General features: G+C 38.4%; 3 protein-coding genes across 6 annotated transcripts; 1 reads left to right on the top strand and 2 right to left on the bottom strand.

The window, feature by feature from the left end:
• Positions 1 to 23: 23 nt before the first annotated feature.
• LOC140785955 (protein STRUBBELIG-RECEPTOR FAMILY 6-like) lies at positions 24 to 7,293 on the bottom strand. Of its 4 annotated transcripts, none has more exons than XM_073134102.1 (16): positions 7,017 to 7,293; positions 6,234 to 6,366; positions 6,080 to 6,151; positions 5,925 to 6,005; positions 5,774 to 5,845; positions 5,556 to 5,687; positions 5,155 to 5,226; positions 4,995 to 5,060; positions 4,847 to 4,912; positions 4,487 to 4,762; positions 3,202 to 3,418; positions 1,983 to 2,254; positions 1,583 to 1,718; positions 905 to 1,035; positions 554 to 710; positions 24 to 430 (listed from the first exon to the last, which is right to left on the bottom strand). In XM_073134102.1, the coding sequence occupies exons 1-16, from the start codon at positions 7,138 to 7,140 to the stop codon at positions 284 to 286; spliced, it is 2,154 nt and encodes a 717-aa protein (XP_072990203.1). In that variant the 5' UTR covers positions 7,141 to 7,293; the 3' UTR covers positions 24 to 283. The 4 variants fall into 4 exon arrangements, with proteins under 4 accessions (XP_072990203.1, XP_072990202.1, XP_072990204.1 ...); XM_073134101.1 differs by having other exon boundaries at positions 3,202 to 3,479; positions 4,491 to 4,762; XM_073134103.1 differs by having other exon boundaries at positions 3,202 to 3,479; positions 4,491 to 4,762; positions 5,616 to 5,687.
• A 1,158-nt stretch (positions 7,294 to 8,451) lies between these two features.
• Positions 8,452 to 12,058, bottom strand: LOC140787783 (GRF1-interacting factor 3-like). The gene is made up of 4 exons (XM_073136883.1): positions 11,767 to 12,058; positions 10,819 to 10,895; positions 9,155 to 9,239; positions 8,452 to 9,085 (listed from the first exon to the last, which is right to left on the bottom strand). The coding sequence occupies exons 1-4, from the start codon at positions 11,842 to 11,844 to the stop codon at positions 8,672 to 8,674; spliced, it is 654 nt and encodes a 217-aa protein (XP_072992984.1). The 5' UTR covers positions 11,845 to 12,058; the 3' UTR covers positions 8,452 to 8,671.
• Positions 12,059 to 12,573: 515 nt separating this feature from the next.
• LOC140786912 (E3 ubiquitin-protein ligase EL5-like) lies at positions 12,574 to 13,833 on the top strand. The gene has a single exon (XM_073135627.1). The coding sequence runs from the start codon at positions 12,685 to 12,687 to the stop codon at positions 13,675 to 13,677; it is 993 nt and encodes a 330-aa protein (XP_072991728.1). The 5' UTR covers positions 12,574 to 12,684; the 3' UTR covers positions 13,678 to 13,833.
• The last annotated feature ends 1,647 nt before the right edge of the window (positions 13,834 to 15,480 follow it).

Genomic DNA, 15,480 nt, shown 5'->3' with positions numbered 1-15,480 from the left:
ATAATGTACCTGGCCCTATATAATTACTCTGAGAACCACTTCAAATTATTTTGAACAAAGAGATTACAATAGTACCAAAGATACCAATCCTGTAAACTATTCACAATAGCTGGTGGCACTCTGAATCAAAGAATATGTTAGAATTACATCGATATGAAAATATATGTTATAAGTCGTTTGCCAAAGCCAATACTTCAAACTTGATATCTTCTTGGAAATGCATGCATAACACATCATACATTTGGAAAACCGGGCTGAAATATGTGAATGTAGGTGGGCAGTTTTAGAGAAAATCTCCCACATCGTCGGCTCGTCGAGAAGTCCCTTGTCCATTCCCACCAAACATCTGCTTGCTCATGTTTGCTCTCTGAACCAGTCGAACTAATGCTTGTACAACCTCTGACATTGGTGGTCTAAATTCTGGCTCAGACTGTCAAAATTGAAACTCGTAAGAACAGTTATTGAACCCTATGCATAGTATGATTACCGAAACTAGTTTTTCTCCTGGCTTACAAGCTATATGTAGACTGTTGAGTTTAAATGCATAATATACCTGAACACATAGCGCAATGACATCTGCAAATCGAGAGACAGATTTTTCAGGGTATAATCCCTTGAGGGCTGGATCGATCATCCGGTCTAATGCATCGATGTCATGTAGCTGAGGAGTCGCCCACTGAACCAAAGACTGCTCGGATCGTGGTCTAGAGCTGCAATAGTTTGTCACAGTAATGAAAACTTAAGTAGATCAATATTTTGATTCATTGCTTGATTACACATCTCAACAGCACCGAAATTTGGTTGGAGATATTACAGATTAATAAAAAAGCAAACTTCAACAAGATCCCTCCTGTTGTACTCTAATCCTTTCATGATGTAGACTTTAAGTGTATAGATTTATTACCTGTCAAAAGGCTTCCGGCCAGTCAAAATCTCCAGCATGACCACTCCAAAGCTGTAAATGTCACTCTTCTGACTATACTGGTCAGACATCGCAACCTCAGGGGCACTATATCCCAAATTTTGATCTGATGCCTGGACAAACATCAAGAACAAGATCATGGAACAGAAAATATAATTTGTTCAGAGACAGGTTGTTCATGTTAGCCATGAAACAACTACAATAATGTATATGGTTTGCTGATAACAAATGTGTATACTATGAAGTAGGTTATCTCAGTTGTTACAAACTAACACGATTTTGTTTATGTTCATATATTAGAACTAGATCCAGAAGATTGAACTTGCGGAACACTCATCTCTCATGCTGTTCATCTACTTGCCATGCTAACTACCTCTCTTCTTTTACTAATTATTTCAGAGAGAATTTTGCCCAGTACCTTCCTAGACTACAGGCTCCATACCCATTTGCATAATTGCACCCTCACCCTTTAGGTTTGAATAGTTGGGGAAAGCTGTATGAATCATTTCTTTTTTGTGTTCAACTAAGTTTATATAATAAGCTCCATAGATAAAATGGATAATAAATCCAACTGCACTTCAAAATATGGTATAATCTATATTTTTTTTGGCTTGTCAATATGTTTCAATATACAGTAAAAAGCATGTTATGTACAACTACCTGAAATTCCCGGCTAGGAACAAGGCTTGCAAATCCAGAATCTGAAAGGCGGGGATTGAGCTCCGTATCAATTAAAATGTTGGATGACTTGAAATTTTTGTGGATGATTGACGGTGAGCACACCTCATGTAGATATCTGGAATTAACATTATAGAAAAATAAAAATATTTAAGTACAAGTTTAGTAAAGGAGAAATATGAAATTAAAATTGCCATTCTTCATAAGGTTAAGGTTATAGAGTAGTTGGTTAGCTGACACCAAGTAGAAAATTGTTGAACATAAAGAATGCATACTTTAAAATCTGAAAGCAAAACTATCCTTAATCATTTATCTACCATAGAAAACTTTTGCATCAGATAAAAACTGAAATGATGCTGATAATACTATCCATTCTACTTACTCTAATGCACGAGCAGAGCCTAGTGCAATCTTGACACGAGTATTCCAACTCAGTGGCTTGCTGTACTCATCTGAGAGGTGAAGGAGATCATGCAGCGAGCCATTCATGTGAAATTCATAAACCAGCAAATGTTGCCCATGTTCCGAACAGTAGCCCACCAGCTCAGTCAGATTCGGATGATGTAAGTGGGAGATGTTTGAAACCAACTCAAGAAAGTCCTCAGATGATTGGCTGGGCAACGCAGTATGGTCTATTTTCTTCACAGCCAGAACCTGTAGCAAATATTTCAGGGGATAAATTTATAGCTCGTTTAATTCTACTGGTTGCCCTACATAACTGCTGTTTCACTGAGAATATGATGCAGCAGTTTTGCTGGGGAAAAACAAATAAAGAAATATCTATACAGAAAGAGCCCTATCCGCTATGGAAAAGAGAAGAATTATCTTACTAAAGATTGAAATGAAATTACTCAAGCAGGGAACTTGAAAATTGTGATTGCAGACTAGATAAGGAACTAATAATTCAAAATTGTTCTATTCCTCCATGAGAACATCTAACTAATCAACTTCTCCTTGAAAAGTATATTAGAGTTGGACACCTATCCTATTCTTTGTTGTCGTTGACAAATGGCACATGCTTCCTCTTTTGAATCATCAAACTTCCAAGTTAAAAAAATAAATAAATCGTCTTACCTACCTAGGATAATAGAATAGCAAGGTATCATAAACCTAAATATTGAAACAAAAATCCAAGACTTCTGTTAGTTATGTTGTTCTTTCAAAAATAACTGCCTAAGCACCTCGTAATGTTTAGCAACATCATATCACTAATATAGATTGCTCATGATTTCCTTTCTCTACCTGTAGTCCTGTATGCTGACGGAAGAAAAAACTTTACAAAGCGTAAGCCCTACAAAGATCTTGTTTTTGAGCATCAAACCTCAACCAAGGGACCAAGTGGAACTCAATTCATTCCGATAAGTATCTGTTTTATCATCACTCCGAATCATTTAATTTTATGCTTTTCTGTGACTTCACATTGTGCTCAAGTGCTTAGCTCCTTAATACGAATGAAATTGTCTCATATAGATGTTTTTACTACATATAACCAATGCCAGAATAAAGTGTGATTTAAGAACACAGAAACTAGTAAGAAAATTGTCCAGATCTCCACGAGAAAAAAAAAGAAAGAAAATCCTCGCACGAATTGAAGAGCATACCTTTTCATTGTTAAACTGTGCCTTATAAACACGCCCAAAAGAACCTTCACCAACAAGGTTGTCTATGTTAAAGCTGTCTGTTGCCATCTGCAGATCTGCTACTGAATATGAAGATGCTTTGATGGCAGTTGGAATGGTTTTCTTTGGAACAGGCGTTTTCTGGAAATCATCTTGATTGAATGATTTCTGCACTTCAATCTTGGGAGGAGGTTTTAGACTGACTGGAGCAGTTGGAAGTAATGTCGTTGTGTCAATTGATGTTTGGAAAGATTTCATCTCTGCGATTTATTTGTAATTTGAGAAGAAAAGGAAAGATAATGTACTGGTAACTTGAGGGAAAAATGATAATAGTACTGGTAATTTGAGAAATTTTAATTATATGAGTTCATGCCAACAGTTGAAAGAACAGAGAGCATGAAAGCTATTGGCTCAACTTATTGCACAATGGTAAGACTATCACATGTCAAAGCCAGTAGAACCAGTAGGACCAGTGTTAAAAAGGAGACCAGTAAATATTTTATCTACCAAAGAAATAATGGAAATCTTTCCATTATTATCAAAGCTCTACTCATAATTGGCAAAAATAAATCAACTGTGAAACTCTCCCGAATGTGTCCATAAGGTTGAGATAACTTTTAATGGTTAATTTTGAGAAGTTCTAACTTATCTAGCGACTAGTACTGGCAGCAATTATTCATGCTGTACTAGGTACTAGTAGCAGCAATTATTCACATCTTACAAAAGTGCCAAATACTTGAAAGAAAGAAAAGATGTAGATGGTTCCATGTCAGAATAAAAGTTAATGTTTCATGCAATGCATACAATACTACGACAAATATATAAACATGATAATTCAGGTTTTCCAGTGGCAGGAATAAAGCATCTGAAATGTGTATGACTAGTCACTGTAGTAACTGAAGACTCCAACTATCGCATAGATGTTCTCCTTCTCACTAAAGGGTTCCAAAAGTTAACGGTTACCAATTCCACCACTGTAATGGAACGGAAATGACCAGTGTCTTTATTGCATGCAACAAATACGTGCAAGGCTGGCAACAGGAGGGACAAAAGGAAGAACAGACAAGGTTCAACAGATTATAGGCATCAATGCCTGCAAGAGTTGGTCCATCCCTTAGATAATGGATACATCAACAAAATACAAGTATATTTGGTATACAATCCAGAAGAATGAAAATGCTGGATACAATAGGCATGAAAGTAATACAAGAGAATGAAGAGAATAACAAGACGAAAATGTTGTCTTAGCTCCTCTAAGTATAAACACTTGCCTTTAGGTTCATCGAGAGGGTTGAAAGGCTGTTCTTGTTCAAAAATTTCTTCCCGAAACGTTTTCCTTTTTCTTCTCTTAATCAAGAAGAATGCAACTATTCCTCCAACGACCAATATAGATATAATAATTCCTGCTATACCCCCACCACCTATACCAGATTTCCCACCACCATCAGATTGTTGGTCAGGCTTGGTTGGTCGACCTACTGGCGGAGGTGTATATGGTGGAGGTGGAGGTGCAGGGCCAGAGCTCCAGGAATTGCCGTCGGTCCTGCAAAAGAATATCAGATATATGAGTCCCACGTTCCACCAATAATTGCACAAACAAAGCTATCAAAGTCAGTAGAGTACTCACCGAAGATTATTTATCTTTTTTAACTTATTAGGAATCCATCCAGTGAAGCGGTTATTTGAAACATCCCTAAAAGCATTGGCAAATAACGAATTTTCAACTAGAATACAAAAAGCTTCTTACTGTGGTCATATAAGCATTATTAACTCACAAATCTTTAAGGGGGAGGTCCGCAAGGACATTTATGTAGCCTGTAAATTGGTTGCTCTGCAAAAAACTGATGAGTAGATATGTCAAAATAATAGGCACAAGATTTACAGATTGAATTCATAAATCAAAGTACTTCATGAATCTTGCAAGTCATTCCTTACAGAGTTGTCAGACTTGACAGGGTGCTGAAGCTTTGTGGGAGATCTCCACTAAAAGCATTGAAGGAGAGATCCCTGCACAGCATATTCTTTACTCATAAATCTAGAATATTAAAGATATGGTGTGAAGAACAATAATGCTTGTGCATTTGGTCACATCACTTAAAGGATCTGAGGCGTCTTGCCTGCTGTTATATGCAAAATTAGTCTCAGGTGGTTTCAATCCCCATCAAGAAAACTCAAGACCACCGAGATAAAAAAAAATAATATTCCACGAGTAAGCTACCACTGCAGGTATGGGAAGTTGAAGAACTAGTACAGCAATTATACCATCAACTGCCTCAAGGATTGACTTCTCGAGAAAATCAGACTTAGTAAGGTTAAAATGGGAGTTCTTATCTTACCACATACTGTGGATTGGTAACCAAGCCGAGAGATAGATCTGGTCAGAGAAAGTTACTAACATTGTTACTAGGTTGGACAGCTGATTAAACACATCGCCGAGAGCATCCTGGAGTTGATTATGGCCAAGGTTTCTAGATCCAGCAACACTTGGGTTAGCCTGAAAGCATCAAATAAAGTGCAAATAATATAATGCAATCAGATTCATAAGGTCACTTACAGGTATCGAAGTGAAGACATCTGACTAATTGAGTAGGGTATATTTCCCCTGAATTGATTCTGTGCCAGGTTTCTGCAGGCCAAAAATTGAATAAGCCAGCCATCAGAATATGATAAAACAGCTGAAATCATCTATTATATGCATAACCTACATCCTCTGGAGATTAGGGGGAAGATTATAAGGTATCTGGTTGCTCTGGGTACCACTTCCAAGATTATTGTTGCTTAGATCACTGCATAAAACTTAAGAGATCAACATCAACTCTCTACAAAATAAATATATAAAGAAGGGCAAGCAAAAACTCACATCTCAGTCAGTGAAGTCATGATATTCATGTTGTACCCCAGTGTCCCAGTAAGTCCCATACCAGGCAATTTGCTGATGCCGTTAGATAAAGAACAGATATCAGACAGAGCCATAATGCATCTGAAAAAGTAAATCCAGCATAAGGTCACCTCACATTGCTGTAACTGCTGAACCCGAGCATGTAATGCCCAGCCACGATTGTCCACATGGATCGCCGCCATTTGCCTTCCAGCTTGTTAGTTTGGATGGCGAATTCAGGCTTGTATACAAGACATTAAGAGCAGAAACTGCATGCACAGCAAAAGGGATGGACAAGGAGAATTAACAGTGAACTTCTTAAATGTTATCATCTTACACCAAGATCTCATTGACCAGCTCAGTCGACATTCATGCCAATGAAATGATAGGTTGCTATTGATTGGTATTACATTCCACACTAGAGTTGAGTACAAGAACTAGTGTTTCAAAGATCCATGAAGATAGTTTACTTTTCTCCTTCCCTAACAGATACACTAATTAGTAAATCATAGAAGCAAACCTCCCTGTTCCCAAAAGAGGAATAGAGAACACATGAGGATTTAGCCCCTTGGAAAGAATTCGTAACCCATTCAGTTATTTTGAAGGCAAAAGTCCAAAAGGACCGGTCCAATAATCTCCTTTTGAATTCCAAATGAAACCCATATACATACTCCTGCCAACAACTCTCCCAAACCCAAAGGGACAAAATCAGAAGGAAACCCAGAAAGATAAGAATCAAAGATTCCGCCTTTCTTCCATTGCATGGGAAATCAAACAATACCACTAGAAAAGATGAAGAATTCAACCACACAGCGCAGACCACTGCAGCTCATTTCCAAATTCCTTTTTTTTTAACTGCTTTACCGCTAATCTGGAGAAAGAAAAAGGACCGAAAAGTTAAGAAAAAAACCACACTCACCATCATCCGAGTTAGTATCGGCATTTGTAAGGCTTGGATTCCACACCAAAATACAGGAGAAGAGCAGAACTCCAATCTCCACCATCTCCCCGACCCCCCTTCTGCTCCTCCTTCCCTTCATCATCTTCTTGTGAGTTTGAGCTGGGTCTTCACAGGCGCTCTCTCTCCTTTCCTAAGATTTATGATTTCCTTTTTTTCTCTTTCTATAAATTGATTTTATTTTGTATGGAGTATGGGTAGAAGGAAAGCTAGCTGGCATCAGAGCAGCAGACCAGACAGGAAAAGAAGAAATCCAAAAGGTCGGTATGAAAAAGAAAAGGTGGTAAAATATATTTTTTTTACTAATTTTTTTTTTCAGTGTTGGTCAAAAGGTTTAATTTTGATGATTAAGAGAGGATTATTAATAAAAATCCCCTTATTTCCTGCAAGTTTGAGAATAACTCCATATGATTATCTATATATGAGATTTAAGAAATCATAAATCATATATAAAGTTTTATTTTAGACAGTTTGAGAGGTTTGTACCTTCCGGGAAAAAAAAGTTAAAGTTGGTGGGTAAAGAGATAGATCTTGGGACCACAAAACCAGTGACTTATAAATATTTTATAAGTACAAGATCATCTCTTGGGTATTTGGAAATTGGTGGGGGTATTAATTGTTAATTGCTGGATTAGATAAAACCAAAATCGTCCAGCTTAAGAAACCACATGGAATGTTTAGATTATTAGATAATTAGTGGCAATAAGAGATTATGAATGGGTAGGCAAGAAAAGAAAAAAAACTTGAAATAAGATTAGTTAAATAAAGTCTTAACCTGGAGACCGGACGACCAGTTCCACGTGGCAAGAGAGGTCTGCTTCGTTGGACCGCACTTATTGATGACGTCATCTGATGTCCCTCATTGTCATTGGGATGTGGTCACCTCCTGGCGCAGAATCTTCTAACGATGTTGTTGCAGTCCCATCACCGTCCTATTCTCACCTCCGTGCACCGCAAAGATGAATAAGGGGGTTGGGTTAGTTGGTAAAACTTGCAACACGACGGGGGACGCGTTTACTATTAGATCTAAGTGGCAAAGTCAAAGTAATAATTTTCTGTGTAATTAATGGAACGCAGTCTAAGGTACAGGAAGAGAGAGAGATCTCCAAAAACAACATGATTGATGATAGTTTACTCTAATAATACGTCATTGGCAACAGTCCTGCTATGGGAAATTGCAGGACAGAAAACCAAAAGAGAAAGAAATTTTACTTGTTACATAATCTACCTTAGCATCTTAATGTAAGAATAGTTCAGATAGGGGAGAAAGTTGACAATTTTAATACATTGTCAAAGAAGAACGGGTCACATTCACGCGTAATCTTGGCTGCGAGAAATTGAGCAGCTGTAATCCATAAAATTATATTAAAAAAAAAACAACTCTCACACCAGCACCTTGCAGCGGAATTGACCACATCATATATGAAGCACCACAATGACATTAAAGTATCCAGGAAAAGAAAGAGAAGTCAGAGATCATATTTATCATATTACAGGGATCAAAACCAGAACCAGTAGTCATGCTTGGGGTTTACAGTAACCGATCAGAAAGAAAGGATCAGATCAGACATTGGTAGTATATCTAGATATTCAACAAATCAAAGTTCAAAGGTCTCTCAGGACTTCTCAGGTAAATTTGAACCCCCGTCCCCACCGGCATTTGCTCCACCTGAGCTCCTGCGGCTATCGGCAGAAGGCTCTGAGGTTGCACCAACTGCATCTTGCTTACTTCCTCGCCCATCAGCATTGCTGCCGGGAGTGTTGCCCCGTGCAAACTCTGGTAAACCAGACGTTGGCTGGAGGTCAGCACTGCCCCCATGAGATGGTTCCATGTGCATGCCATGCATGCCATTCATGCCCCCAGGTCTCATGGCCATGTGCCCCGGGAAAGGCATAACTTGAGGTTGGTGTAGTTGCTGTTGTTGCTCCTGCATTTGTTGTGGGTTAAACTGTAAGGGAGCCCTGGGCGGAAAAATGGGCTGTGGTTGCATGTAATGCCCTCCCTGTGGCATTGCCCCTTGCGGCATCATCTGTAAACAGAAAATGTGAGCAGCAATCATCAGCACTTAAAAATGGACGACATATGTTCCATGACACACCTGTGGACGAACTGTAGGTGCTTGCGGTTGGGCATCTGCAATTGCAGCGAGATATAGCAGATTCTTTTGAAGCTGAGCTTGATACCTGAACCATTAGTAAGATCAATATAATTCATTTTAGCACCTAGTGAAGAACAGAGCATAGAGGAAATCATAGAACATAGATCAGCTATTCAATCAAGGAAATGCACAATTTAATCAACAAGGGTGTTTGGTTTTATGTATTTGAAAAAACTGCATTTATGCACTCCAAGTGTAATATGAAATTCAGCTCTTGGTTTATAGATGTCATAACTTGGCTTTTCCAAGTGTCAAGTGGCATCGTATGATGTATCTTGATATCCACTCAAATTGAGTAGTTGTTAACACAATTCACCAAGGATTTCTTGTCGTTGGCTCAGGGTATGCCAATCAGCAGCTGACACGACGTGTATCATGGCACATGCGATGACGATGCACTGTGCCGACACCAAGAAAACATAGGAGAAAACAAAGTGGAAGGGACAGCAAGTAATTATATATATATATATATATATATATATAGAGAGAGAGAGAGAGAGAGAGAGAGAGGGGGGGGGGGATGGATAGAGAAAACACTTAATTGGGTTTCGAGTCATCATCGTCGAGCCTCCATTGCTCCCTCTCTCTCCTAGCCATCCCGTCTTTGCTGCTGGCATGCCCTAGGTGACGGAGAGGAAAAAGGATTGGGGAATTAAGTTGGATCCTATACTGTTCAAGTCTATTTAATAACCTATCAATGTGTCAAAGTTCAAAAGAGGATCCACTTGAGTGGATTGTCTTCTTCCTTAGACAATCGAGCTCCCCAAACCCTCCACTGCGATAACCCATCTCCTCCACGCTTAGAGTCTCTTTTGCCTATCAATCATTGCAATAGCTTCCTCCCCCTCTCCTCCGCATCAAAACAACATCTAAAATGCCTAACACCAATGTTAGGACACCGTTAACACCCCTAACCCTGTGCATGCCACATGTCAACACTGCATCGGCATGGCAATCTTAGGATTTAACCTTAGATGAGAAGAAAAGAAGGAAGAATCTAAGGATTTTGCTCATGTTGATTTCTCATTTAGAGCTAATGCAGCATTTAGAAATACATGTAATCAAATAAGCCCTAAGATGGCACCAAAAATGTAGCTGAAAAATATATGATTGTGAACTAATCTAATCTTATTACATTAGGTGAAGAAACACGACATATGAGCACATTCACAAAATAGAGGTTAAAAAAAACAAATACAGTGCTTATAAAAGTTTATACTTCATAAAAAAAGAAGAAAATAGATTAAGAGGTCTTATCAAATTAATGAATCTAGTTAGTTTGAAGTTTGAACAGATATAGGCACTGGAAATCTATATTAACAAATCATCCTAGTTAATTGTACAGAGAAGGTCATAAAATCTCATTTTTGGAGTCAAGAACTCAGTATAAGTGTCATCTATAAATACTTCCTCATGATCTTCAATACTTCACATATCAATTTAGCAGGCATCACTGCATTCACACTTTATATAAAACTAAATTGAATTGGTAGTAGATGATCAGCGAGTGCAGTTATTCTCTGAAGTAGTAATGCAGTCAGTATGTCGTGTACTTTTTAAAAGATTGAAACAAAGGAGAAACCAAAAAAAAATCTAGTACTTACTGAGCACATTCAGATAACTTTCCCAAATTCTGGTTTTCCAATATTGCCAAAATAAGCTGTTTGTTTTCATCCAAATACTACATCACAGCAAGAAAGTAACGAGTTAACTAAACAATCATTTTGCCAGCAAACATTGAAAAGAAATGTAAAATAGGAACAGTATACTTAAATAGGCTAGAGAAGAAAGTAAATTTCTGCTGGATTTTTAACAGAACACAGGGATTCAAACCTAGAGAAGAATAGAGAAAAAGTTGAACACTTTGTCGTAAACCAATATTTTATTTGCACAGACAACATGGCCATGTTGTTCGACTCTGGTACGCTGAGCAGATCACCACAATATGAGAAGCTGACAATATCTGATGCTCTAATTTTACAAGTATTCAGTACTATGCCCAAGGGCTACCTCCGAATAAGTAGGTGCAAATGCTTGTGGCAAACTACTCAATAAAGCACAGATAGAACTTTACCAGCTAAAAAACACTCCTATTTTCTTTTCTTCATTTCTTTGTCCAAGTTAATACATAACATATCTAGGACATAATAACTGAAAAAAGAACTGGAAATAGGAAGTTCTTCTAAGACAGATCTTGTAACCAATGTCAATTAACTCGAGGGAGAAATATCAAGCTTGGAATCAAGAAATGCTGCTTAAAACCAACCAATCATTCAATCCTTATCAATTTTGGACTGTCTCCACTCTCCTAATCACTGAAATTCCTTAGGCAAAAGGGTGGAATCCTCGCCAAATGCATCTAAATTGTAGCAAAGCGAGTAAAGCCTACAGATTAACCGGATAAGATAAATAACCACTAACCAACTATCACGGGTAAAAAAAAAAACCTAGTAAGCTTACAAAACAAACAAAAAAAGACTTTTTTCCACAAAAAAATCAAACCCTAGAATCAATTACAGATGTAAACAGGAAAACACGTAATCGACCGATACCTTTTGAATCTGCTCGGTCGTGATGTTCGCTGCCGGAACCGCCGGCATCGAACCAAGCGGATGCAACGGCTGCTGCATCACCACTCTCTCCCTCTCTCTCCCTCGATGTATCTATCTACAGTTTCTCTCTCTAAAACCGCCTCTATTTCGCCCTCCAAACGCGAGATGGCACAGTAAAAAACTGTAGAGAGAGAGAGAGAGAGAGAGAGAGAGAGAGAGGAGGGGGAATAATTTTGGGAGGTTTAGGAGCCGGAGAGAGAGGCCTGGATGGTTCTTTTGCTTTAAGATTCGTGAGGGGACAAGGACGAAGGTATGATTACATAGTGGGCCTGTGGCCCACCCTACTTTTCATATATTAGAGCGGAAGCACGTGGGCTGGAATCAATTGGGTATTGGGCTAAATTGACGAAATTGGTTGACCAAAGTTAACCCAACACGTACCCGAGAGGCCGAGAATAATCGAGTCCACGCTCGATATAATATATCTTTAAAAAATTTACCAAAAATACTCAACTAGCGCACGAGTCCCTGCTTGAAACTAAATGGACAATATATAGAGGGATATTTTGGAATTATTAAAAATAAAATATTTATATGGTATGAGAATGAGTATGAATGATAATAAAAATAAATTTCTCTATATCCTCTTTTTTATTAATTTTAATATAATTTTGTTGGAAGTGACATTGGATTAAGGTTGGGATTATCCCATTAGGGCGGCTAACCAAACGAACTAATGCTACACGTTCTTGAAGGTTGTTCCTCTTCCACTAACAAACGTAGTCGTAGAACTACAATATGATTTAATAATAGGAATTAGTTTCAAATGGAAAATCTTTGCATTGCATTGTCTGCGCCAGCCATTAGAGATTTCAAACTCCTTGGAGTCTATATCTTTCATTGCACAAAGACACATACATGCCTTTTTTAAACCGTCGCAATCCAAGCTCTCAGGTTGGTCACCTTCTTCCTCCTCCCTCCTCTCCTAGTCTCCATTGGTCCCCCCTTTTTATTCAATACTTATCCTCTCCCACCCTTCTCCTATATAACCCAATCTCCGTTAACCCATCCGAATCCCAACAGAAGAGAAAAATCTCTAAAGGCCCCTCTTTTTTCCTCCTCATGTCTGACGTCGAACACCCTGTGGGCATATCCGTGGCGGCCACGGCCGAGCTCATAGTCGCCGTGGTGGTCGTTGTCTTCATGATCTTCGTCTTTACCGTCTTCCTCTACCTCTACTCCAAGCGGTACCATGGCGGTGTTCCCAACTTGGCCTTCTCGCCTGACCAGGACATGCCGCGGGTTGTCACCTCCGGGCTGGACTCCCCGACCATAAAGGCGCTGCCTTTGGTAGTTTTCAGCTCTCAGGAGTTCATGTCTAGATTCGATTGCACCATTTGCCTGTCGGAGATTTCGGATGGAGAAGAAGCTCGTATGCTTCCGAGGTGTAGCCATGGATTCCATGTCGGGTGCATCGATATGTGGTTGAGCTCAAATTCCACTTGCCCGCTTTGCCGCACTGCAGTGATCGCCGACGCGTCCAAGGGTTCGGGATCCGGCAACCCGGAGGCAGACCCGACAATTGGGTATTCGTCGGAATCGCCGAATTTGCCCACGAATATGCTGTTTCTGGGAGGATCCCAGGATCAGGTTGGTGGGGTTATGGTGATTGAGATACCAAGAAGAGTGGTTGAGGAATTACCGGTGGATGAGATAAAGTCGCCGACTTTGAGAAGGATGAGGTCCCTGAGAAGGATGTTAAGCAGGGGAAGTAGAGGAATTCGAATTGGATCTTCTTGTAGCCATAGAGGAGATGACATTGAGCAGGGGAATGGATTAGTAGTGCAGGGTAGATTCTCAGTGCCTAAAACACCCATGGATTCGTCAAGTGGAAGCTCCAATTCGCCATAATTATTTCTTCATTATGAATTATTATAACTTTCTTTCTTCCATCATTGACTCATATGCTGTTTATATGGTACTAGTTGCAACTCGACATAGAAGAACTTGTACATATCTGAGGTTATTGTACATTGATTTCCTTGAATGTATAATGCTTCAAATTCATCTGCTTCTTTAAATGTTTTATGTGAAGTCTTGATATAGTCGCAATCTTTTTGAATCAATTTTGAAAAGAAATTTGGGTTTGGTCACCATTGCGGTCTGGATAAGTCTTGATTTCAGCTGCATTTGGACATATCACTTCACTTTATCTAGATGTCTTAATCTAACTATTATTGACATTCTAGTTCTTTACTCTTCATCGATGTTGACCTTCACTATATATCTATATCGCTTTCTTGATGAACAGTGGTCTCATTCAGATTGTTATATTTCCTGTTACAGTCTGTAAGGTAAGAACATTGGAATTGTCTTCACAAAGCAGGCTGATAAATTTTCTTATTAGTGTTTCCACAATCACCATCTCTCACGATGTGATTCACTGTTGGATATTAAAATTGTCATATTGTGAGTGGAAAAGATCGTCTTCCGTAAAACTAGAATAGCTTTTGTCGAATTATGGAGGTGTGAAGTACTGAATTCTTCTGCTTGAACAGAGGCTAGTTTTGTGTAAGAAAGTGTGTGAATCCATTTACTAAGCTTCCAGCCTAGAATTTGGAGTTTTCCAGTTTGGAAAGAATAAATGGTTTTTGTTTCGTTTGATTTTATTCAGCGATAGTGATAGATTCTGGCCAGACTTTGAGTGAGTTTTGCTGCACGCCATGCTTTTACTTGCATAGTTTGCTTCTGAACTCTTGTATCTGAAGGAAAATATCTGTAAAAACAAGTGATTTTTCTAGTTGTTGTTCTTCTATCAGATGTCCACTGAAAGCTTATGCAGTTCAATAATTTGGTTCTGTATGTGATGTGATTTTATCTAAGGAGAAGCTGGTCTGTTGTCTTACAAGACTTTGATTTCTCTCCCAAATGCCGTTAATCAGTGCATAAAACCTTGCAATGTCATATACTGAACATCTTTGTGCAACAAAATTATTTTGGGTACAAAGTTTAGCTCATCTTTTTGGCAAGCTTTTCTCAGATAGTCCTTTTAAGGTCATAAAATTCTATCACAATTCATTAATTTTATTCCAACTACATGATCGACGTATTATCAGATAATTAATTATAGTAGGCATCATTTCTTCGTTTAACTTGAAATCAAAAATCAATACAGCAGTCTAGCTCTCCACCCAATCTCGTGCTTCAGCTGCCCACGATTGCGATCAGTTGGCGAGAGAGGAGTTCAGGTTTTTTTGAGGCTGGTGTATTGAAATGTTGGTTCATGTATGTGTTCCTTACTTTATTAGTGAGCTTATATTTATGAGTGCCGGAGTTTGTAGATTTATGTGTTTTAACTATCAGAACGCAACGAAATATGTTGCGCTTTATTTGTTGTATTTTATCTAAGACCTTTGGAGAGGCTTTTATAATTTAATTACATTTAATTTATAATAATATTTTAGTGTTTATTGTATATATATATACACGATAACAAAATGTGCATCGATTATAGAAAACAATGCGTTCAGTTTAATATACTAGATCAAAAAATTAAATACAATTAAATTACAATATGGGGCTCGGTTGGTTAAGCGGACACCCTCTTACTCCTATTCTTTTTGAGTGGTTCAACCAGAACCAGACCCACCATCTGAAAGTTAAAGAAAATGGGCACTGTGATTGCTACTAACTACTAATTATTTATAATTTTTC

Source organism: Typha latifolia, chromosome 4 (assembly GCF_019914945.1).
Source record: "Typha latifolia isolate L0001 chromosome 4, TyphaL0001v2, whole genome shotgun sequence".
Lineage (NCBI taxonomy): Eukaryota > Viridiplantae > Streptophyta > Magnoliopsida > Poales > Typhaceae > Typha > Typha latifolia.
The sequence above is the reverse complement of the archived record's forward strand: the minus strand, read 5'-3'. Positions and strand labels throughout refer to the sequence as shown.